The following is a 26,065-nucleotide window of genomic DNA, read 5'->3' on the forward strand; positions in this document are numbered from 1 at the left end:
CTAGTAACGCTTACATTTATGCTTTCTTTCCTTCAGATGCCTACACAGACGAAGACCTAATGCTGTATTGGAAAAGCGGTGATGAGTCCCTGAGCACCGATGACAGGATTTCGCTGTCTCAGTTCCTCATCCAGAAGTTTCACACCACCTCCAGACTGGCTTTCTACAGCAGCACAGGTAGACTGGCAAAACAAATGTTGAGTGGAGTTTTTTATGTAGATTTTTTCTATAAGTCTGCTTTACCCACTGGCCAAAAATGATGACGGGGCCCCCGTCTGGAGCCAGGCCTAGACTGAGGGCTCGCCGGCGAGCGCCTGGTGGTCGGGTTTGCCACGGAGCCCGGCCGGGCACAGCCTGAAAAAGTGACGTGGCACCTCCCTCCTCTCCATCCTGTAGGCCCACCACTCGCAGGAGGAACCACTTGGGTGGGGTGCGCTGCTGCACGGGTGGCAGTGAAGGTGAGGGGCCTCGACGGACCAGACACGGGCAGCAGAAGCTGGCTCTGGGGACGTGGAATGTCACCTCTCTGTCGGGGAAGGAGCCGGAGCTTGTGCGGGAGGTGGAGCGCTACCAGTTAGATCTGGTGGGGCTTACTTCCACACACAGTCTCGTTTCTGGAACGGTACTCCTGGATAGGGGTTGGACCCTATTCTTCTCTGGAGTTGCCCAAGGTGCGAGGCGCCGGGCGGGTGTGGGGATACTCACAAACCCCCGGCTGAGCGCCGCGGTGTTGGAGTTCACCCCGGTGGACGAGAGGGTCGCCTCCTTACGCCTGCGGGTGGTAGGGGGGAAAACTCTGACTGTTGTTTGTGCATATGCACCGAACAGCAGTTCAGAGAATTCAGCCTTCTTTGAGACCCTGAATAGAGTCCTGCATAGGGCTCCAGTAGGGGACTCCATAGTTCTGCTGGGAGACTTCAACGCCCACGTGGGCAATGATGGAGACACCTGGAGAGGCGTGATTGGGAGGAACGGCCTCCCTGATCTAGATCCATTGGTCGTCAGTTATTAGACTTCTGTGCTAGTCACGGATTGTCTATAACTAACAGCATGTTCGAACATAAGGATGCTCATAAGTGTACGTGGTACCAGAGCACCCTAGGCCAAAGGTCGATGATCGATTTTGTGAACGTATCATCTGATCTGAGGCCGTATGTTTTGGACACTCGAGTGAAGAGAGGGGCAGAGCTGTCAACTGATCACCATCTGATGATGAGTTGGGTCAGAGGATGGGGGAAGATTCTGGACAGGCCAGGTAAGCCCAAACAAGTAGTGTGGGTGAACTGGGAACGTCTGGAGGAGGCCCCTGTCCGAGAGATCTTCAACTCACACTTCCGGCGGAGCTTTTCTGGCATCCCTGTGGAGGTTGGGGGCATTTAACCGGAGTGGGCAATGTTCAAAGCTTCCATTGCTGAAGCTGCAGCGGTGAGCTGTGGCCTCAAAGTCTTAGGTGCCTCAAGGGGCAGTAACCCTCAAACACCGTGGTGGTCAGGGAAGCTGTCCGACTGAAGAAGGAGGCCTTCAGGGATATGTTATCCCAGAAGACTCCGGAGGCAGTTGCAAGGTACCGACAGGCCAGAAGGGCTGCAGCCTCAGCTGTGTCAGAGGCAAAGCAGCGGGTGTGGGAGGAGTTCGGAGAAGCCATGGAGAAGGACTTTCGGGCGGCACCAAGGTGCTTCTGGAAAACCAATCGACATCTCAGGAGGGGGATTCGGGGAACCATCCAAGCTGTTTACAGTAAGGACGGGACGCTGGTGACCTCAGCTGATGAGGTAGTCGGGCGGTGGAAGGAGCACTTTGAGGAACTCCTTAATCCAACTAACACGCCCTCTTTTGTGGAGGCAGAGCTGGAGGCTGGTGGGGAATCATTGTCAATATCCCTGGCAGAAGTCACTGAGGTAGTCAAACAACTCCACAGTGGCAAAGTTCCAGGGATTGATGAGATTCGTCTAGAAATGCTGAAAGCTTTGGGTTTGGGTTTATAATTCATCTCCCCCCGGTCAGGTAAGGAACAGTGGAGACACTGTATTGCGTGGAAGTCTGGGACATAGCCAAGTGAGTGGCAGACTGGGGTGGTGGTTCCTCAGTTTAAAAAGGGGGACCAGAGGGTGTGTGTCAAGTACAGGGGTATCACACTACTCAGCCTCCCTGGTAAAGTCTACTCCAAGGTGCTGGAAAGGAGGGTTCGTCCTATAGTCGAACCTCAGATTGAAGAGGAACAATGTGGATTCCGTCCTGGACGTGGAACAACGGACCAGCTGTTCACTCTCGCAAGGATCCTTGAGGGGGCTTGGGAGTATGCCCATCCAGTCTATATGTGTTTTGTGGATCTGGAGAAGGCATATGACCGGGTTCCTCGGGAGATACTGTGGGAGGTGCTGCAGGAGTATGGGATGAGGGGGTCACTTCTGTGGGCCATCCAATCTCTGTACACCCAAAGCGAGAGCTGTGTCCGGATCCTCAGCAGTAAGTCAGATTCGTTCCCGGTGGGGGTTGGCCTCCGCCAGGGGTGCGCTTTGTCACCAATCCTGTTCGTGATTTTCACGGACAGGATATCGAGGTGTAGTCGTGGTGGGGAGGGGTTGCAGTTCGATGGGCTGAGGATCTCGTCTCTGCTTTTTGCAGACGATGTGGTCCTGATGGCATCGTCGGTCAGTGACCTTCAACACTCACTGGATCGATTTTCAGCCGAGTGTGAAACGGCTGGGATGAGGACCAGCACCTCTAAATCTGAGGCCATGGCTCTCAGCAAGAAACTGGTGGATTGCTTACTTCGGGTAGGGAATGAGTCCTTACCCCAAGTGAAGGATTTCAAGTACCTCGGCATCATGTTCACGAGTGAGGGGAGGATGGAGCATGAGTTTGGCTGGAGAATCGGAGCAGCAGGGGCGGTGTTGCAGTTGCTCTACCGCACCGTTGTGACGAAAAGAGAGCTGATCCGGAAGGCAAAGGTCATGACCGAAAGAACCAGGTCGCGGGTACAAGTGGCCGAAATGGGTTTTCTCAGGAGGGTGGCTGGAGTCTCCGTTAGAGATAGGGTGAGAAGTTCAGCCATCCGTGAGGAACTCGGAGTAGAGCCGCTGCTCCTGGGCGCCTTCCTAGGGAGGTGTTCCAGGCACGTCCAGTTGGGAGGAGGCCTCGGGGAAGACCCAGGACTAGGTGGGTGTAATAATGGGTGTAATACTGAACGCCGGAGGAAGTCTTTTCTTCCGGTGGCCATCAAACTTTATAATTCATCTCCCCCCGGTCAGGTAAGGAACAGTGGAGACACTGTATCCTGAAAAATGTCACTTTGTCACTTATATCATCACTGCACCACTTTATTCAGTTGTACTGTCACTTACTTCAGTAAGAAATGCTGCTACACTTTACACTGTCACTTTATATCACCACTACATCACTTTATTTTGTGGTACTGTAACTTACTGCTGCTACACTTACTGTGCTTTACTGTAACTTAGTTCTGTAGGAAATGCTGCTACATTTCACTGTGGTTTACTGTAACGTATCTCAGTAAAATGCTGCTACACTGTACTTTACTGTAACTTACTTACTTCAGTAAGAAAGGCTGCTACACTTCACTGTACTTTACTGTCACTTAGTTCTGTAGGAAATGCTGCTACATTTTTAACACTGTTATCATTTATCGCTCCTTCTTACTTATTTTATTTCAATCTGCTGCTAAGCTGCACACTGCGTATTCTTGTATATTGTATTTACCTACGCTTAACCACAATGTCTGTTGCACTCTGTCACACTTAGTTATTGTTTGATTTATTTTATGTTAGCTTTATTTTGATTTGATTATGTTAGCTTATTGTTACTCTGATCCTTTCCCACCTTTGTATTGCACAATAATTTCCCTCGGGATAAATAAAGCTTCTTGAATCTTGAATCTTGAATATCTCCTCACTGGCCTGGGAACGCCTCGGGATCCCCCAGTTAGAGTTGGTTAATGTGGCCCGGGAAAGGGAAACTTGGGGGTCCCCTGCTAAAGCTGCTGCCCCTGCGACCTGATCCCGGATAAGCGGATGAAGATGAGATGAGATGAGATAATATTTCAGTTGACATTACTGTATGCTTATGTGGTGCATATTCTTTAATAAATTAATGTTAAATCAAAGTATAACCAAGTTTGAGAACACATGGGGAATGAGTCTGTTGCTGACAGATTAATCTAGCCCTGATAATACAGAGTCAAAGGCCAGACTTTAAATCAACACAAAATTCTTTAATACCACCTGCTCTCTTCTGCACTCTGTCAGCGGCAGGAAATGCTTATTTTTTAGTGTCTACACTGTGCAAGAATATTTAATTTCTGTAGAATAATATAATGTGTTTTTCTCTGAATTGTAACCACAATAATTTCCTGATCCCATCACACTTCAAACTTTTCTAAAGGACACTACTTTGTCTCTTTTTTCTTAACTACCACCTAGTACAGAGACCTGACCTGAATTGGTGTATGTTCACTTTTCTTCCTCTGTGTAAGGACTGCAGCACCATTTTCAATGAGCTCAAGTAGTTTTAGATCATCATGGGTATTGAACCCTGGCCATGGCCAATGTTTGACATTTCTGGCTAAATCTGACATTTGTAATTTGTAATTTATTTATTTCAAGACAGGGCCAGTGAACAATAAGACATTATTCTTGTAAAACAAGAGAATATGCATTGTGCCAGGATGTAGCAGATTTCTATTTATTACATGTAGTCCCTGGGCAGGTTGATGGATCATTACATTAAAATTTATGAAAAGAAAAATAAGTTAGTTAAAGAACAGAACAAAGCAAATAGACAATAGATACAATAGATAAATAGAAACATGGAAGCAGATTCAACAGGACATGGGATCTGTTAGATATTAGCCTCTAAGATTAAAAGCTAGGCTGCCCACATCACTACTGCTAACACAACAAAAATAAAAACAGTCTTGACTGTCTTCTATATTGCCTCTTATATTGCATTTTGCCTAATGATTCAAATTAAATGCTTTTACATAATCTTTCAAATCAGTCAATATATACTCAATATTCATTAGAGGATATGGTGGATTGCCAATAGTGTTGGGTAACGTTACTTTTAAAAGTAATGTGTTACTTTTCAAAAGTACTCAATTCAATTCAATTCAATTCAAAAAACTTTATTTGTCCCCGGGGGGCAATTCGGGGCACACATAGCAGCAAACAACGACAAGTGTCAGGATGTTAGTGTGTTAGTACAGGTAGAACAAGTGTCAGGATGTTAGTGTGTTAGTACAGGTTAGATACGGAGAACATCGTCGGCGTGGGATGTAGAAAGACATGTGTGTATCAGATGTAAGCACACATGTGAACGGGTGTATATGATGTAAACAATGTAAACATGCAGTAGACTGTTAAAACAGGTATGAACAGAACTGTAGTGCAGAAAAGATATAAGTGGACAGTGATCGGATTCAGATGAGGTCAGACATGATACATGTGTGTAATGAGCAGACGTAAACAGAACTATAGTGCAGTAATAGAGTATAAATATAATATATAACTATAAGCTAGATAATAAAGTGATAGTGGTGCATGGCAGGAAAACAGCAGTCTAGTATATGCTAGCTCTGTGTAACAGATGAATACTGAAGAATAAAGTGACCATAGTGCTATGATGGATACAGTATAGGACCTGATAGACAGAATAAAGTTGAGTAGTGCATTAATACCATAAATTAACGTAACTAACAGAATCAAGTGGACCAGTAAGAACATAGTAACAGAATAAGTCCGGTGTGTGAACATAATAACAGAATAAATAAGTAAGTGGAGTAGTGCAACAGACCGGAGTAACATTATAAACAGAGTAAATAAGTGGAGTAGTGCAACAGACCGGAGTAACATTATAAACAGAGTAAATAAGTGGCGTAGTGCAACAGACCGGAGTAACATTATAAACAGAAAAAATAAGTGGCGTAGTGCAACAGTCCAGTAACATTATAAACCGAGTGAACAGAATAAGTGGAATTGTGCATCAAACCAGTAGTTCACAGCTTTGAGTACAGGAGTGGAGGTAGATAGCCAGTTCACGTGTCCGGTAAGTGTCCAGGGGGGGCTGGTGGTGTCCAGGGGGTGAAGGTGTCCAGGGAAGGTGTCAGGGGTGGGAAGGGGGGGTGATGGTGATGGTGTCCAGGGAGGGTGTCTGGAGAGGGGAGGAGGAGGGGAGAAGGGAGGGGTGTCCGGGGGGGGGGGGGGGGTGAGGTGTCCAGGGAGGGTGTCTGGAGTGGGGTGGGGGGTGATGGTGTCCGGGGGGGGGGGGGGTGAAATGTCCAGGGGAGGGTGTCAAGAGTGGGGAGGGGGATGGTCAGAGGGGTCAGGAGTTGAGGAGCTGGACAGCCTTGGAGATGAAGGTTGCTCTTCTCCTCTGTGTCCTGCAGCAGGGACAGCGAAGACGGCGTCCTGAGGGGAGCCACTCAAACGCTGAGAAGAGAGCGTGAGAGGGGTCCTGCATGATCCGACCAGCTAACCTGAGTGTCTGCTGCTCGTGGATGGTCGACAGAGTTCTAACAGGAAGTCCAATGATCTTAGAGCAGACCGTGGCTACGCTCTGCAGGCGGTTTCTGTTCTGGAGGCTGGTGGAGTAGAACCAGCATGTGATGGAGAACGTGATGATGCTCTCGATGAAGGAGTAGTAAAAGGTCAGGAGGATGTTCTTGCTGACTCCAAAGGAATTGAGCTTCCTAAGGAGGTATTTCCGCTGCTGACATTTCCTGAGAATCTCCTCTGTGTTGGAGGAGAATTTCAGCAGGCTGTCGAAGATGGTGCCCAGGTACCTGTACTCCTCAACTGCTTCAACAGGCTTCCCGTGGATCACGGTGTTTGCTGATGCAGCCAGTTCCCTCTGCTTGTTGGAGAAGGTCACCACCATGTCTTTGGTTTTGTTGACATTCAGCTCCAGGCAGGAGCTGTCACACCACTCCACAAACTCCTGAAGAGCTGGTCCGTGGTGCAGAGATGGGCCTGACAGCAGAGACAGGAGGACGGTGTCGTCAGCGTACTTCACCAGATGACAGTTAGGCTGTGTGGTTCTGCAGTCATCGGTGTAGAGGATGAAGAGCAGAGGTGAGAGCACACAGCCCTGAGGGGAGCCGGTTGAGGTGTGTTGGAGGTCGGAGAAGGTGCTGTTGACCAGGACTCTCTGTGAACGGTTGGTCAGGAAGTCCAGTATCCACAGGATTAGCAGTTGGTCCAGATGAAAGAGGGCTGAGAGTTTGTCAGCCAGGATGTGGGGCTGCATGGTGTTAAAAGCAGAGGAGAAGTCTGCAAACAGGAGTCTGGCTGCGGTGTTGGGGCGCTCCAGGTGTTTGTGAACAGTGTCTATTATTAATGTTTTTGCATCATCGACGCCCCTGCCATCCCGATAAGCGAATTGGAGCGGGTCCATCTGGGAGTGGGTTTCCCTGATGATGTGTTGTTTTATGATCCTCTCCATGGCCTTCATCACAAGAGAGGTGAGGGCCCCCTAGCTGCTCAGCACAGTGCTTCAGGACGCGGCCGCTGATGTTGTCTGGGCCAGGTGAGCTGTTCTCCCTTGTCTTCCTGAGGGCTTTCACCACGCCATCTTCACTGAAGGTGAGGCTGCTGAGTCACTGGGCTTGAGCTTGGACATCGCTTCTTCAAGCTGGGTGGTGTTGTCCTGCTCGAACCTTGTGTAGAAAGAGTTAAGGTCGTTGGGGAGAGATGAAGAGCTGCTGCCTGAAACCTGGATGGTTTTTGTGTTGCTGGCAGCATTGTTCACAGCAGCCATGTTCTTAAGTCCCTGCCAGGCTGAGCGGAGGTTACCCTGCGTGAAGCACTCCTCCACTTTGTTCTTGTACTCCTGCTTGGCAGTTTTTATGGCATGCTTGACCTCTCTGTTGACCTCCTTTTTCTCCGTTTCAGAGCCGGTGAAGAAGACCCTTTTCTTCTTGTTGAGGATCTCTTTGAGCTCTTTGGTGATCCAGGGTTTGTTGTTGGGGTAGATAGTGACCGTTTTGGAGGGGATGATCTTGTCCACACAGAAGGAAATGTACGATGACACAGTGTCCACATGTTCATTAATGTCATCAGAGGGGGCCAGGAGGTTGTCCCAGTCAGTGGATTCAAAGCATCCTTGGAGTGTGATGATGCTTTCGTTGGTCCACTGCTTGATGTTCTTGACAACTTTCTTCACCCTTCTCATGACAGAGATGTAAGCCGGAGCAAGCAGGATGGCATGGTGATCAGCAGAGCCCAGAGGGGGGAGGGCGACAGATCTGTATGCGTCGGGTACTGAACCATAGCACTTGTCCAGTGTCTTATCCTGGCGTGTGTGGCATGTGATATACTGTTGATAACCTTTTAATGATTTGTCCAGGGAGCAGTGGTTGAAATCACCCAAGATGAATTTGGGAGAGTCCGGTGAAATGTGGTCCAGTTTGTTTAAAGAGTCTGTGATGTGTTCAGTGGCTGTGACTGTGTTGGCTCTGGGGTGGATGTAAAGCAGGATGACAAAGAGCTGAGGAAACTCTCTGGGTAGGTAGAAAGGGCGAAGGGAGACAGCCAGAAGCTCAATGTCCGGGGTGCACAGTTTCTCCCTCACGCCGATCGTTGAGCACCAGCGTGTGTTTACATACAGACACACGCCGCCGCCATGTTGTTTACCGGTGAGCTCACTGTCTCGATCAAGTCTTAGAGGGGGGCCGAAGCCATCAACATGCAGGGCATGGTCATCGTCATTCTTATTTAACCACGTCTCAGTGAAAGCAAGAACCGAGGCAGTCCTGTACTCATGCATGTGGTTAACGTTAGCTTGTAGCTCGTCCGTTTTGTTCCGGAGGGATCTAACATTAGCTAGGACGATAGATGGAAGCGGCCGTTGTTTACAAGTCTCCCGTTTGAGCCTGGCCCTGATTCCGCTCTTTCTCTTCCCCCTTCTGGTTACCTTATTGTTCTTGTGTGTGGACTTGTCATGGCTGGTTGAGTTACTCCGCAGTAATTCCTTCGGTAGCGAGTCTACGGCGAAGGCGTGTGGAGGATGGAGTCCGAGCTGCAGTAGGGTCTCTCTGGAGTACGTGTTCCGCTGGTCGTTGTTTCTGCTCGCCGTCACAAACTCCAGGAGAAGCCACACTTGAAGAATGGCCATGAAAAACACGGGTATATCCATGCCGAGTGGAGAATTAAAGTGCCGGGTGAAATAGGAAAGAAAACAAGGAGAATAACTTCCGCGTTGTCCGGCAGTCACGGGTTTAACAGGAAGGTAAACAAAGAGAGGGGACGGGCAGGAAAAAAAAGTCCGCTACGTCTATGTAACGTAGTTAAAAAGTTAGAAAACACACTCGGCGTGTGTGGCATGCAGAGGGTAAACTAAAAAGTAACAATATATATAAATACAACAAGTAGAAAAACGTAATAAATGCTAAATAACGCTAAAAGTTGCTCTGTGCTCCGTCCGGTCGACCACATGAGCAGCGACCCGGAACCGGAAGGTACTGCCATTAAGAAGTAAATTGCGTACTAAGAAAAATAACCAATTTGAGTATTGTTGTGTTACCAAAAATGAAAATGACCCCTTGTTCATGTTTGTTATATTGTACAGTGTGTATAGACTTCTGTATAACTACTTTTGGATGTATTGACTCTATTGTCATGCATAGCGAGTGCTGATTTAATTCCAGCTCAGTGTCAGGGCAGTGTGTGCAGATGAACAGCGTGTGTCGGGGTACCTGACAGATGGCGCCTTAACATTACATTTCATTTAACTTCCAATAAGTGCATTCAACAATTAGTTTACAAACTAATGTAGACCTAGTATTAAGTAAGTGCTAAGTTCTGTGGTTAGAGAAGGAGGATTGAATTTGAATCTGATAGAAAGAATCTTTGGCAGCAGAGATGGAGTCAGTGAGGGTTGTTTTGATTTCTGCCATTTCCTTTCTGCTGCCCGTATAGTGGCTCTCTCAGCACGCACTGAGTCAGACAACCACAGGGCTGTGGAGGGCTTACGAACCCGCTGTGAAGTAAGGGGACACAGAGAGTCGAGAGAGGAGGACAGAGTAGATAGGAGAGTGTCTATGGCAGAGTTAGGATGCATGAGTGAGAAAGAGTGAGGTTAAGGGAGGGCTGAAAGAACAAATGAGGCCAAAGAGGAAGGAGAGAGGGATGTTACGATGGACAGGTACTGTATCTGTTGATGAGAACGGGTTGTCAGATTGGGAGAGTAGGAGAGAGTATCATATGAAGAAGTGGTCAGAGACATGAAGTGGAGTTACAGTGAGGTTGAAAGTAGAGCAGGTTCTGATAAATATGAGATCAAGAAGAATACAAGCTTTGTGAGTAGGTGAAAAAAGAGGAAAGTAAAAGAAATAAATCGGATGACTTCTCTGACTGGATGTTGAAGTTGCCTGGAAGAACAAGTGGACGAGTTACAGTCACAGCATGAAATTCAAATGAGAGTAAAGTAAAGTGTGACAGTGGGTAAGGAGAGAAACTTAATTTAGGGTTGATAAGCAGTCCTGTCCCACCACCTATGCCAGTGGGTCTGGGTGTGTGGGAGAAAGAGTAAGCAGTGGAGTTGGCTGGTGTAATCCAAGTCTCAGTGAGATCAAGGAAGTCAAGCATCGCTCGGTAGCAAAGCCAGATGATGATCTCAGTCTTGCAGGTAGCTGACTGGCAGTTCCACAGGCCCCCTGTGACAAGTGCTGGGTGTGTGTGGAGTGGGTGGGATAGATAAAGGTGGAAACTTTACATTTTGAAAGAGTAAAAGGCTTGTACTATCTATGAGAGGACACATGAGGAACAATGAAGAATATACTTAGCCTACTTAGCCTCCCACAAAGACTTCTGTGTAAGCTCTGTTGTCTTTGTCTTCAACTGAAAAGGCTACAGCTGCTTTAAACAAATGCCAGATTTTTAAAAACCAGACTTGAAGCTGGTTCGCTACATCTGGTCTGACCACACACCCAAACTGTCTTAAGTAGCCAATGCAGCTAGTGAAAAGACCCTGAGTAGGAGAAACTAACTTCTTACCAAGTTGAATTTATCAAAATAACCTAAAGTATCTTCTATACTGTTTCAAGATATTCAATTTACCCAACAAGTAAAAAGTAAATCAGAACGTAGCTCTAGGCTCAGTTAAAATCAAATCAAAGCACCCATGACTCTAACAGATACTAGCTAACTTAGAAATCTGAGTAACAGTTCTAGATCAGAAAACACAACAAAGCAGACAAGTAAACCTTAGGCAGCAGATATAGTAACAGTCAAGGAGAAAGGCCTAGCTAAAAAGTACTTAGCTTAATTTCAAGCGGCCTTGTAGTTGGAACCCAGGGAGTCAAATGCACATGGGCAGGCACCTGTGCTACCTTTTGGCTGCTAAAATTCTGACAGCTGCTCGATGGCAGAGGCTTACTGCCATGACACTAATTTTTAATTTTAACTGCCTCCATTTCAAGGTCCTGGTTTTGTGCAATGGACACTTGAATTGAATGGAGGCATCATAGATGCCATTAGCATCACATATGACAATCCAAAATGCTGTGAAAAGGGACAATAGCTTAGTATAGAATAGAATAGAATAGAATAGAATAGAATAGAATAGAATAGAATAGAATTACTTTAATGATCCCAGACTGGGAAATTATTTTGTAACAGCAGTAGTGGGTCAGCAAATAAAAACTTTGTACATAACATAAATAGAATCCAATATATACATAGTGTATGTATACAGTGCACAGTGTGCTATAAACAATAAACGATAATAATATATACAACAAAATATGCAAAATATAACAATAATGATATATACAAAAAAAAACAGTAGAGAGAGCAGAGTTCTCTGTCAGGCAGAGGTAAGAGAATTATTATAAAAAGTGATGTTTTGTGGCAGGAAAGATTTCCTGTATCTGTTGCTATGACAGCAAAGCTGAAGCAGCCTTCTGGAGAAGGTGCTCCGCTGTCTGAATGGTGTTAAAAGCACTAGAGAAATCAAAGAATGTGATTCTCACAGTACCTCCTCCACCATCCAGGTGCGAATGGGCTCATTGCAGCAGGTAGATGACAGCGTCATCAACTCCCAAGTGGGGCTGGTAAGCAAATTGCAGAGGGTCTAGCAGGGCTCTCACCTGCGGCCTCAGGTTGACCAAAATCAGTCTCTCCAGCACCTTCATGACGTAAGATGTGAGGGTGTCGACTTCTTTGAAACAGGAATCAGGCAGGAAGTCTTCCAGAGAACTGGTATTCTCTCCTGACCAAGGCTCAGGTTGTAGAGGTGTTGTAGGGCAGGAGACAGCTGGCTGGCACATGTCTTCAGGATCCTGGGGGTGATATCGTCAGGGCCTGCAGCCTTATGCTGGTGGAGTCTCTCCAGCTGTCTCCTAACCTGGCCTGCAGTCACAGTCATGCGAGGGAGGCTGCTGGTGTCTTCAGTGGAGGATGAGGAGGTGAGGAGTAGGTGAAGGTGAAGGAGGAGGAGGCAGAGGAGGAGGAGGTGAAGGAGGAAGAGGTGGAGGAGGACGAGAGGTGCTGCACAGGAGAGCTCACAGCAGGGGATTGAGGGGGGAGGGGAGGAAGCATTTGGGGCAGTGAGGGTGTGTGGGGGTCTGGAGGTGTCATGGAGACGACAGAAGGCTGTGAGCTGAACCTATTGAAGAATCTGTTCAGCTCGTTTGCCCTCTCCAGGCTGCCTGATGACTGTCTGCCGCTCACCTTACACCCAGTGATCTGCTTCATACCAGTCCACACATCCCTCACATTGTTCTGCTGGAGTTAGGCCCCCAGCTTCCTCCTGTAGACGTCTTTACAGGTCCTCAGCATATCCCTGAGTTCATGCTGCACCCTCCTCAGTTCTTCCCTGTCTCCAGACCTGAACGCCCTCTTCTTCTTCTTAAGAAGGGCTTTCAGGTCATTGGTGATCCACGGTTTATTATTAGGGAAGCGGCGTACAGTCCGGGTTGGCATGGTGGTGTATTCACAGAACCTAATGTATTCTGTGATGCTGTCCAGATCCTCTCCATGTGGCTCAACAAGTGCATCCCAGTCTGTCGACTCAAAGCAGTCCTGTAGTGCGTCAGCAGCCTCCTGAGTCCACCTCCTCACGCTCCTAGTGTGGACAGGCTGCCGCTGAACAAGGGGAATATACTTAGGGGTCAACAGAACCAGGTTTCGGTCAGATCTTCCAAGAGGGGGAGGGCTGTGGGACTGTATACATCCTTAACATTTGCATACAACAGATGTGTTACAGTCTCTGGTGGGGCAGTCAACATACTGGTGAAATGTTGGAAGGGTTTTATCCAGTGAGACGTGATTAAAACCCCCAGGGATGACAATAAATGCATTAGGATGCTGCGTCTGTATCTGGGCAACAGCGGAGTGGATGACGTCACAGGCCAGCGCTGCATCAGAACACACCGATAATGATGGCAGACATGACATACAGAGACGTTTCTTCACGTGAACATGCCCGGGATTACACCACCTCTCACTCACGTACAGTGCAATCCCTCCTCCTTTTTTCTTTCCGCTCTTTGTCACGTCCCTGTTCGCCCGAACAGTGCTGAAGCCGGGAATCGCCACGCTGTGGTCCGGGATGTGTGAGTAAAGCCATGTCTCCGTGAAACACAACACACTGCACTCACAATATTCCCTCTGAGCCTTTATCAGCGCGGCGAGCTCGTCCCTCTTGTTTCCCAGAGACCTCACGTTTCCCATGACGATTGCCGGTCTGTGTCTCCTCCTCTTCACTCTCCGTTTCACTCCAGCTCTGCAGCCACGGCGTCTCCTCCGCAGCTCCTTCAGGACCTCAGGTCTGGCTCCAGGCAGCAGTACAGGTTCACACAGCGCAATCAGCTGGTCGCGTGTGTAAACAATGCGCTCAGTGATGCGCTCCTGACCCTCCGTTGCTAGGGTTAGCTAAACCATCACAAAAACAAAAACATCACAAAAAGTGCTGTAAAAGTTCAAAAAAGGGGAAAAAAAGAAAGGTGTTCGTCCTCTCCCAGTCTCCGGAGAAGAGTCGCCAAAAGTTGAGCAAAAACCAGAACACAAACACAACAAAAACTTTTTAAAAACTTAAAAACTTAAAAACCCACGGGAGCTACTGTTACAGACTGCCACCTAGTACGGCGCCATAGCAACCATGGCTAGTATACTGCTAATGTTGTCTTTTTAACCAAATAATTACATTACATTGAAGTCAGTAGCAACTTGTCTTTAGAGAAACAATGTCGTGGGTACTCACCATCATCCACAGCCCACATTGTCAACAGTAACTATAGTAGAAAGTAGTGCTACTAAAGGTAGAAAAGGTGGCACTGTTTTGAGCTCGGACACATCCTACTCCAAAAATAGAAGGTATCTGTCAAAATAGGCAATTATTCCTCTTCCTCAGCTAGCCTCTCCTGCGGAGTCCCACAAGGTTCCATCTTAGGCCCCATTCTTTCCTCTATGTACATGCTTCCCCTCAACCAAATCATTAAAAAATATGACATTTTCTTTTACTGTTATGCCGATGGCACACAGTCATGACTGGTCAAATCTAATAAGTCTCATGGACTGTCTTGAGCACAAGCTGAAAGCTATTTCTTTCATTCAAAGAGAAAGTCAGCCAAGTGTTATGGATCAGTCTGTGTCTGGGAGTAGGTGTGGTTTTAGTTTGATTGACAGGGTCAGGCTGGCATGTGCCCATATGAGGGCTGTGGCCTTTGACTCAATCAAACCGGTTGGAATCAATTAAGCCCAGCAAGCTGCAGCAACACATGGTGGAAAACACACTTAAAGAGAACATTGGAGGAAAAGACTGAGGAAGACAGAAGATTGACACTGTTCTTGTTTTCCCACACACCACAACATTTTGTAAATACATCTTTTTAAAATTCAATTTTCAATTCAATTTTATTTATAGTGCCAAATCATAATAGAAGTTATCTCAGGACACTTTACAAACTAGGTAAAGACCACACTCTATGATAAACATAGACCCAACAATTCCCCCGTAGAGTACGGTGGCAACGAAAACCTTCCCTATTACAGGCAGGAACGTCAGACAGACCCAGCTCTGTGGAGGACGGCCATCTGTCTTGACCGGTTGGGGAGGAAGAAAAGGAGAGAGAAAGAGAGAAAAGACGGACAGATGGACAGAGAAAGACAAAGACAGACACAAAGACAGACACACTTACAGTAACTATAATAATATCTATAGTAATGTGAATATGACTTATATGTTATGGCAGTTAATACAGCAGAATAGTAGAAACAAGCACAGCTAAGGTTATAGATTATAATAGTAGCAGGAAGCGTCAGGCAGGACCACGGCAGCAGGCACCACCACGATCAGCAGAGACCTGTGAGACGACAAAGCACAAACAACTCCGGGGAAGAAGCTGAATTAGTAACATGCATTGATGAGACACGAATGATACAGACAGAGAGGAGAGAAGCTCAAAGTATCTGGAAAAGTATTATCCCCTGGCAGACTAGGCCTATAGCAGCATAATTAAGCAGAACAAAATCAGCTTAAAAATAACAACATTGCTAAGGGCTCGTAAGCCCTAGCTGTAAGGTTTATCAAAAAGTAAAGTTTTAAGTTTACTCTTAAATAAGGGGACAGTGTCTGTATTTCGAATAACACTTGGGAGTTGGTTCCACAGGAGAGGAGCTTGGTAGCTGAAGGCTCTGCCTCCCATTCTACTTTTGGAGACTCTAGGAATGACAAGTAGCCCTGCATTCTCAGAGCGCAGTGATCTAGTCGGGTAATACGGTACTATGAGCTCTTTAAGATACGATGGAGCCTGACCAATAAGAGCTTTGTAGGTAAGGAGAAGGATTTTAAATTCTATTCTAGATTTTACAGGTAGCCAGTGCAAAGAAGCTAATACAGGATAAATATGTTCTCTTCGATTCGTTATATTTAGTACACGAGCTGCAGCATTTTGGACCAACTGGAGACTCTTAACAGACTTATTGCAGCAGCCTGATAATAAGGAGTTGCAGTAGTCCAGCCTAGAAGTAACAAATGCATGGACTAGTTTTTCTGCATCTTTCTGAGACACAATGTTCATAATTTTCGCAATATTACGCAGGTGAAAATATGCAGTCCTTGTCGTAAATTTTATGTGAGAATAGAAGGACGTATGCTGATCAAAAATACCACCCAGATTCCTTACTTTGGTGCTGGAGGACAACACAACACATCATCCAGAGTAACAATGTCTTTAGCTATTGAGTTTCGGAAGCCTTTGGGGCCAAGTACAATGACTTCAGTTTATCTGAGTTTAACATCATAAAATTGCAGGTCATCCAGCTTTTTATTTCCTTAATGCACATTTGAAGTTTATCTAACTGATGGGTTTCTTCTGGTTTGATCGACAAATATAATTGTGTATCATCAGCATAACAATGAAAGTTTATGGAGTGCTTCCTTATAATATTTCCTAAGGGAAGCATATATAAGGTGAATGGAATAGTTCCAAGGACAGAACCCCGTGGGACTCCGTGACTAACTTTAGTGTGAATGGAGGATTTGTCATTAACATGTACAAACTGAGATCTATCTGATAAATATGACTTAAACCAGCTCAGTGCGGTTCCTTTAATGCCAATTAGATGCTCCAGTCTCTGTAGCAGGATGTGATGGTCAATAGTGTGGAAAGCAGCACTAAGATCTAGTAAGACAAGTACAGAGACAAGTCCTTTGTCTGAAGCTATTAGAAGGTCGTTAGTCATTTTTACCAGTGCTGTCTCAGTGCTATGATTCGCTCTAAATTCTGACTGGAAGTCCTCAAATAACTCATTATTATGAAAAAAGTCACACAGCTGATTGGCGACTAATTTCTCGAGGAGCTAAGAGAGAAAAGGAAGGTTTGATAAAGGTAAACTTTCCTTTTTGATAAAGCTTACAGCTAGGGCTTACGAGCCCTTAGCAATGTTGTTATTTTGAAGCTGATCTGTTCTGCTTAATTATGCTGCTATAGGCCTAGTCTGCCAGGTGATAATACTTTTACAGCTCTCTGAGCTTCTCTCCTCTCCGTCTGTATCATTCATGTCTCATCAATGCATGTTACTTATTCAACTCCTTCCCCGGAGTTGTTTGTGCTTTGTCGTCTCGCAGGTCTCTGCTGATCGTGGTGGTGCCTGCTGCCGTGGTCCTACATGACGCTTCCTGCTGCTATTATCACTGTTACTCATATATACTATCACTAGTTTAATAAACTATAAAATTTGTAGTTGTATCGTAGCTGCTATTGCCACTACTCATCATTGATCATGTTTGCCACCATAATTATTATCATTTTCATATTCTGTCACCTTATCTGTGCTTGTTTCTACTATTCTGTTGTATTAACTGTCTTAACATATACGTTATATTCCGTTACTATAAATATTATTATAGTTACTGTTACGCTTTGCTTGCATCTCTGGAAGTGTGTCTGTCTGTCTCTCTCTGTCCATCTGTGTGTCTTTTCTCTCTTTCTCTCTCCTTTTCTTCCTCCCCAACCAGTCAAGACAGATGGCCGTCCTCCACAGAGCTGGGTCTGTCTGACGTTCCTGCCTGTTAAAGGGAAGGTTTTCGTTGCCACCGTACTCTACGGGGGAATTGTTGGGTCTATGTAAATCATAAATAAGTCATTGAGTGTGGTCTTTACCGACCCTGTAAAGTGTCCTGAGATAACTTTTGTTATGATTCGACACTATAAATAAAATTGAATTGAATTGAAAATTGAATTGAATTGAATTGAATTGAATTGAAAATTGAATTGAATTGAAATGTTTTTGTAATTCCAAAACTAGTGAAAAACCCACCTTTGGGCTATTTTAATTTATTAATTGTATTTCCTTCACATTGTTATACTGCCATTTTCTGTGCTCTGCTCTCATAACTGTTCTTATTATCTAATGTAATTATCTCTTTCCTATTCAGATGTTGTTTTGTTGGTTGGGTCTTGTATTGTCATCCAGGTTTCTATCACCTCTGTGCAGATTACTTAATTTCACCTGGCTGGATCTTGTGTTTATTGTGGCTTTTAAGCAAATCATTTCTGGTTCACCCAAACATATAATGCTATTTTCAAACATTCTTTGTGTTTTTCTTCTCCCCTATCTTTAGGCTGGTACAACCGTCTCTACATCAACTTCACTCTGCGGCGTCACATCTTCTTTTTCCTGCTGCAGACCTACTTCCCTGCCACTCTGATGGTCATGCTATCCTGGGTGTCCTTCTGGATCGACCGCAGGGCCGTCCCTGCCAGAGTCTCATTAGGTAAGAAGATATGCAACTCAATGACTATCCTGCCTGTTCAAATTTAATTCATGTCCAAAGCACATCACAGTGACCTGTGAGTATAACCCAGTTATCATAGGAATCAAACTCATCTTCATCTCATCTCATCTTCATCCGCTTATCCGGGGTCGGGTCGCAGGGGCAGCAGCTTTAGCAGGGGACCCCAAACTTCCCATTCTCGGGACACATTAACCAGCTCTAACTGGTGGATCCCGAGGCATTCCCAGGCCAGTGTGGAGATATAATCTCTCCACCTAGTCCTGGGTCTTCCCCGAGGCATCCTCCCAGCTGGACGTGCCTCGAACACCTCCTAGGGAGGCGCCCAGGGGGCATCCTTACTAGATGCCCGAACCACTTCAACTGGCTCCTTTCAACGCAAAGAAGCAGCGGCTCTACTCCGAGTTCCTCACGGATGGCTGAACTTCTCATCCTATCTCTAAGGGAGACTCCAGCTACCCTCCAGAGATAACCCATTTCGGCCGCTTGTACCCGCAACCTCGTTCTTTCGGTCATGACCCAGCTTTCATGACCATAGGTGAGGGTAGGAACGAAGATTGACTGGTAGATCGAGAGCTTTGCCTTCCGGCTTAGCTCTCTTTTCGTCACAACGGTGCGGTAGAGCGACTGCAACACCGCCCCCGCTGCTCCGATTCTCCGGCCAAACTCACGCTCCATCGTCCCCTCACTCGTGAACATGATCCTGAGGTACTTGAACTCCTTCCCTTGAGGTAAGGACTCATTCCCTACCTGGAGTAGGCAATCCACCGGTTTCCTGCTGAGAGCCATGGCCTCAGATTTAGAGGTGCTGATCCTCATCCCAGCCGTTTCACACTCGGCTGCCATCAGGACCGCATCATCTGTGAAAAGCAGAGACGAGATCCTCAGCCCACCGAACTGCAACCCCTCCCCACCACGACTACGCCTCGATATCCTGTCCATGAAAATCACAACAGGATTGGTGACAAAGCGCACCCCTGGCGGAGGCCAACCCCCACCGCAAACAAATTCGACTTACTGCTGAGGATCCTGACACAGCCCTCGCTTTGGGTGTACAGAGATTGGATGGCCCACAGAAGTGACCCCTCACCCCATACTCCCGCAGCACCTCCCACAGTATCTCCCGAGGAACCCGGTCATATGCCTTCTCCAGATCCACAAAACACATGTAGACTGGATGAGCATACTCCCAGGCCCCCTCCAGGATCCTTGCGAGAATGAAGAGCTGGTCCTTTGTTCCACGTCCAGGACGGAATCCACATTGTTCCTCTTCAATCTGAGGGTTCGACTATAGGACGAACCCTCCTTTCCAGCACCTTGGAGTAGACTTTACCAGGGAGGCTGAGTAGTGTGATACCCCTGTAATTGGCACACACCCTCTGGTCCCCCTTTTTAGAAAGAGGAACCACCAACCCGGTCTGCCACTCCCTTGGCACTGTCCCAGACTTCCATGCAATGTTGAAGAGGCGTGTCAACCAAGACAGCCCCTCCAAACCCAAAGCTTTCAGCATTTCTGGACGAATCTCATCAACCCCTAGGGCTTTGCCACTGTGGAGTTGTTTGACTACCTCAGTGACTTCCGCCAGGGATATTGACAATGATTCCCCATCAGCCTCCAGCTCTGCCTCTACAAAAGAGGGCGTGTTAGTCGGATTAAGGAGTTCCTCAAAGTGCTCCTTCCACCGCCCGATTACCTCATCGGCTGAGGTCACCAGCATCCCGTCCATACTGTAAACAGCTTGGATGGTTCCCCGTTTCCCCCTCCTGAGATGTCGAATGGTTTCCCAGAAGCACCTTGGTGCCGCCCGAAAGTCCTTCTCCATGACTTCTCCGAACTCCTCCCACACCCGCTGCTTTGCCTCTAACACAGCAGAGGCTGCAGCCCTTCTGGCCTGTCGGTACCTTGCAACTGCCTCCGGAATCTTCTGGGATAGCATATCCCGGAAGGCCTCCTTCTTCAGTCGGACAGCTTCCCTGACCACCGGCGTCCACCACGGTGTTCGAGGGTTACTGCCCCTTGAGGCACCTAAGACCTTGAGGCCACAGCTCACCGCTGCAGCTCCAGCAATGGAAGCTTTGAACATTGCCCACTCCGGTTAAATGCCCCCAACCTCCACAGGGATGCCAGAAAAGCTCCGCCGGAGGTGTGAGTTGAAGATCTCTCGGACAGGGGCCTCCTCCAGACATTCCCAGTTCACCCGCACTACTCGTTTGGGTTTACCTGGTCTGTCCAGAATCTTCCCCCATCCTCTGATCCAACTCATCACCAGATGGTGATCCGTTGACAGCTCTGCCCCTCTCTTCACTCGAGTGTCCAAAACATACGGCCTCAGATCAGATGATACGATCACAAAATCGATCATCGACCTTTGGCCTAAGGTGCTCTGGTACCATGTACACTTATGAGCATCCTTATGTTCGAACATGGTGTTAGTTATAGATAATCCGTGACTAGCACAGAAGTCTAATAACTGACGACCACTCAGATTTAGATCAGGGAGGCCGTTCCTCCCAATCACGCCTCTCCAGGTGTCTCCATCATCGCCCACGTGGGCGTTGAAGTGTCCAAGCAGAACTATGGAGTCCCCTAACGGAGCCCCATGCAGGACTCCATTCACGGTCTCCAAGAAGGCCGAATACTCTGAACTGCTGTTCGGTGCATATGCACAAACAACAGTCAGAGTTTTCCCCCCTACCACCCGCAGGCGTAAGGAGGCGACCCTCTCGTCCACCGGGGTGAGCTCCAAAACCGCGGCGCTCAGCCGGGGGTTTGTGAGTATCCCCACACCCGCCCGGCGCCTCACACCCTGGGCAACTCCAGAGAAGAACAGGGTCCAACCCCTATCCAGGAGTACGGTTCCAGAACCGAGACTGTGTGTGGAGGTAAGCCCCACCAGATCTAACTGGTAGCGCTCCACCTCCCGCACAAGCTCGGGCTCCTTCCCCGACAGAGAGTTGACATTCCACGTCCCAAGAGCCAGCTTCTGCTGCCCGTGTCTGGTCCGTCGAGGCCCCTCACCTTCACTGCCACCAGTGCAGCAGCGCACCCGACCCAAGTGGTTCCTCCTGCGTGTGGTGGGCCCACAGGATGGAGAGGAGGGAGGTGCCACGTCACTTTTTCGGGCTGTGCCCGGCCAGGCTCCGTGGCAAACCCGGCCACCAGGCGCTTGCCGGCGAGCCCTCCGTCTGGACCTTGCTCCAGACGGGGGCCCCGGGCTTCCTCCGGGCAGGGTCTCTCTTCCTCTTCCTTGTTTGTCCATTGAGTCTTTGTGAACCATTCTTAGTCCAGCCCCTCGCCTGAGAACACTTTGCCATGGGAGACCCTACCTGGAGCATTAGGCTCCAGACAACACAGCCCTCAGGTTCACAGGGACACACAAACCTCTCCACCACGATAAGGTGATGGTTCCCGGAGAGGGGAATCAAACTATTAAAGGAAATTTAAAGATGTTGGAAAATTTAAGTATGGAGCTGGAGTTGTTGTTGTGGTTAATCTAGCTTAGCATGAAGACTGGACGCAGGGGTAAACAGCTATCCCAGCTTTATGTAGAAGAAAATAAAAAACATCTACCAACACCTTTTAACCAGCACATTGCTAACAAAACAAACATTAGCTAGCTAATGATACTATTATATGGTAAGTTTAGGGAAAACTAGCATTTTCAACTCCTGCTTAACGCTACTTACCCAGTTCCACCCTCCTCCCCCCCCCAGATGGCCAAAATGTCAAGCTCCTGGCTTCAAAATGATAGTCCAAGAACACATGGGTGATGTCAAGGTAGCTTCTTCCATCTCTTATATACAGTCTATAGTTCTCTCTGAACAATCAGTGGTCTGCAGCTTTTTAACTCCACCTTCTAGTATCGGGTCAACTCACTTGCAACCTAGACCATGGTGATACCAAAACAAGTACTAGGTACTATCCTTAGTTCTAATGTGTAACAAATTGAACTGAATTGGAGTGTGTGGAAATGGAACTTTGCTGACTTTCAAGATCCCTTTAGTGACTTTTTAAAAATAAAGCTTTTTGGGCAAACCTCCTCTCTATTAAAAATAATCACTAATAATTCTCAGTGAGTGTGCTCTTGCACAAGATGTTCCGTCCACCAATCGACAGCCGGACAACATGAATTAGCTGGCAATGTCCATATCCAATGGCCAGTCAGCCAGTTTAGTCTTTACTTTACAAGTTCCAGAGCTCTCTCTGTACTGGACTGAACAGAGATAAAATGGAATGAATCTTCTTAATATTTCACACAAGGTTGTATGCTCACTGTCTTTCAGGCATAACCACAGTGCTCACTATGTCTACCATCATCACTGGAGTCAACGCCTCCATGCCCAGAGTCTCTTACATCAAAGCTGTGGATATCTATCTTTGGGTCAGTTTCGTCTTTGTCTTCCTGTCTGTTCTTGAATATGCTGCCGTCAACTACCTGACGACGGTGAGGGACGGCAAAGACCGCAAGCTCAGAGAAAAAGCCAGAGAACAGGTACAGAGATATTTTTAGAAATGCCATGCATCTCCAAATTAAGCTTTTAACTTCTTATTTAATCTTAATTCCTTCCCTCTCTTTTGTCCAGTCCCAGACACTCCCCTGCACCTACCGTATGTCCCACACTACGACCATGATGCTAGACGGGACATACAGCGAAGTGGATGCCAACAGCCTGGCCGGGTACACAAGGGCCTCCATGGCAGCTGAGGATGCTTCGGAAAAAAAGGAGCAAATGGTGGTGCATCTCTCCCTGGACAATGATCCGGGGACCAAGAAGAAGGGCATCCGCGGCTTCCGGATTATCCGGAACACCCATGCCATTGACACCTACTCTCGCATGATCTTCCCTGGCGCCTACATCCTGTTTAACCTGATCTACTGGTGTGTTTACTGCTAAATGTGTGTATTTTTAGCCTAAACTGAAGCAGTAAAGAAAACACTGTGAAGATCGTCCATTGTTTCTATTCTGCATGTTCAGGTGGAGCAACGAGTTTGGCAGGATGGCTTAAGAATATCAGAGGCTGCTGGGTATGAATATCTTTAACTCTGGTTCCCATGTCACTGCTGGACTTGACCACTTTTCCAGCTTCTCTTCCTTTTACATAATTACATCAGAAGCTCATATTTACCCAAACCATACTCCAACAACCTCATGGGGCTGGTTGCACTAGCTAGGCTTTGACCTTGACTAGTCTAATGCCAGTTGTACAAAATTAACACCAGACTAATTTAAACTTAAAAAGTTAGCCACCATACCCATGGCCATAAGTTACTCCAAAGGGTCTACCCATAAACAAATGTGATCTCCTACCAGATATCCTGATGTTTTAAAGCTTTTGTAGCCAAACTCGTGTTTTCTTACAGCCTATTCTCTGCTACACTCATCATCAAAGTTTTGGTTAGGAGCAGTGTTTAGAATTGGGTGGCATCCAGTGAGGTTGCAGATAACAACCAACTGAATAACACTTACATCACCCTCACTTTCCAAGCATGTAGATAATCTACAGTGGCCTTCGGGTAATGTAAACATGCAAAAGGCCAGTGTTTGGTTTGTCGAATGTAGAAAAATGGTGGTGCAACATGGCAGACTGTGGAAAATGACCTTCTCATTATGTAGTCAAATCATAGATATAACAGAAGTTATCTCAGATCACTTTCCAAATAGAGTAGGTCTACACCACACCATGATTAAAAGAGATCTCACAATCCCCCCAAAAGAAATTGCACTCGGTGCGAGGAAAAACATTATTTCAACTGGCAGAAGCTGAACTGAGCCTGGCTCTAGGTAAAATAATGAATAATGTATTCTGTTTCTGCTAATAGATCCTCCTAAATCATACACATCGCCCCTTTAAATGTCTTCCTAAAGGTTTTTCACAAGGTGAGGAAATATACTTTTGATGAGTTGTTATTTCTGTAAGTTGACTTGCAACATTCTGTACAGCTGCGCCGATCTCATCCACATTAGCCGCCATTTTTCTGGTTATCCTTTTGAGGCTTTTCATAATTGTATCTAGGTAATGAGCAGTGGTGGTATTCATTTTGTGCAGTAAAAGTAATAAAACCACACAGTGAAAATGCTCAACTTCAAGTAAAAGACCTGCATTCAAAAGTTAACTAAAAGTATGTAAGCCTTATCAGCTAAATGTATTTGATACTTACTGATTGTGCAGGAAAATTTTCCCTGTCAGTGTTTTACTATTACAGCATACATGATGTTTTTCATCCTTGGTGGAATGTGCAAGCAGGGGTCCGTTTCACAAAGCAGGTTCAAAAAACTCTGAGTCTAACCCTGAACTCTGAGTTGATCTACTCTGAGATAGGAAACTCTGAGTTTTCAGTTCCAGAACAGCAGATTTGCGTTAGGTTGATCAACTCAGAGTAGTTTGACCTGGAGTTAGGCGCGTGCACCACAAGTAAAAAAAGACAGCATCAATGGAGCCCTGATTCAACGAGTAACCATAGCAACGGGGAAGGGGAGGGCTAAGCTACAACTGGAACTGTAAATATTAATGCGCTCATACGGAGAGTTTGAGCATGTTTTTCGCCGGAAGTGTAACACCAATGCAGCAGCTAAAGAGAGGGAGACGGTCAGTGCGTAAGTTTAAATGTAGTCCTGTTGCAATCACAGTAATATCACAGGGGGAACTGCTTGAGTGGTAGCCTATTATAATTTATTTAATTTAGGTGCTTCACACGGGGGAGAAGCGTTCTTGGCAGCAGCTTAAGATGAAACATAAAAAACATTGTGCAAACAGGTAAAACATCGGCACAATCTCATGATGACGCCTCATTTTGAGCATGTTTTACATTGTAAAGTAAATATTACCGTAAGTGGCTGTTTTATATGTTGTATAAAAAACTCCCATTTGCAAAAAAAACACAGCGCAACACACAATATCTGCTGTGATATGAAACTGTACCGCTCAAAAAGAGAATTGCCTGGAAATGCAAGAACATCTATAATCAATAGTTTGATCATCTCCCGACGAATATTTAATTCTCTGCGCAGTAATGCTGCACCTTCATCCACGGGATCATTATCAAAAGGACATGCCATGGTAGTGAAATAGTTGCCACCTAATATAACTTTTAATGTAGGCCTACTGACTGATTTTTGCAATGATTTTCTGAAAAAAACTGACGACAGAACTATACTACGCCAAAACTCGCCCGCTGACTGAATGAATGAGGAAATCAAACACCGTGTGTGGCTGAAAGAGGGCGGAGACAGAGAGAAACTCAAGGTTTTCTGAGAAAAGCCTGGTCCCAACCAGGTTAGTTTCAGAGAGCATGTTACCATGGTAACTGACCGAGAGGTTAAGTTACCTCTCTTTGTGAAACAGGCTAGAGTTACCCCTCTGTCTCTGGTTTGAGTTACTTCCCTTTGTGAAACGGAAAACTGGAGTTTCCCTCATTTCAGGGTTAACAGACTCAGAGTTTTCACTAAACCTGCTTTGTGAAACGGACCCCAGATTCTGGCAACTCATATTCACGTTTGTTGTTGGGCAGCGCCTTCTAGTGGCTGTAGTAATTTTTGTGGAAGAGGGAAGGTTGGGGGGATTGATGGGTCAAACATGCACAGGACCTTTACCCAGGAGGCTGGGGATCATTTCCTGTATGATACAGATAGTCAATTTTTTTTAAAGTTAATTAACTTCTGTCTGTGACTCACTTTAAGCAAATCCATGATCTTTTTCTAACCCTAACCAAGTGTTTTGATGCTTAAACTTAATCAACTATTTTTGTTGCCGAACGTGAAATAGTTCCGTTTCACAACATTAAATAGAACAGTCTCCCGTTCAGTTGTTTTA

General features: G+C 46.5%; 1 protein-coding gene across 1 annotated transcript in view; it reads left to right on the forward strand.

Annotated features, from left to right (window-relative positions):
* LOC310962170 (gamma-aminobutyric acid receptor subunit rho-2-like) overlaps positions 1–23,148 on the forward strand; it is a gene marked incomplete at both ends in the record, with an annotated part of 73,171 nt that extends 50,023 nt beyond the window's left edge. Inside the window, 4 exons of the mRNA XM_083934551.1 lie at positions 37–177; positions 18,082–18,234; positions 22,537–22,745; positions 22,837–23,148. Coding sequence (XP_083790677.1) covers positions 37–177; positions 18,082–18,234; positions 22,537–22,745; positions 22,837–23,148 — 815 coding nt within the window. The remainder of the gene's footprint in view (positions 1–36; positions 178–18,081; positions 18,235–22,536; positions 22,746–22,836) is intronic.
* Between the last annotated feature and the right edge of the window lie 2,917 nt (positions 23,149–26,065).

This window comes from Echiichthys vipera (genome assembly GCF_963691815.1).
Source record: "Echiichthys vipera genome assembly, chromosome: 19".
NCBI classification, from domain to species: domain Eukaryota; kingdom Metazoa; phylum Chordata; class Actinopteri; order Perciformes; family Trachinidae; genus Echiichthys; species Echiichthys vipera.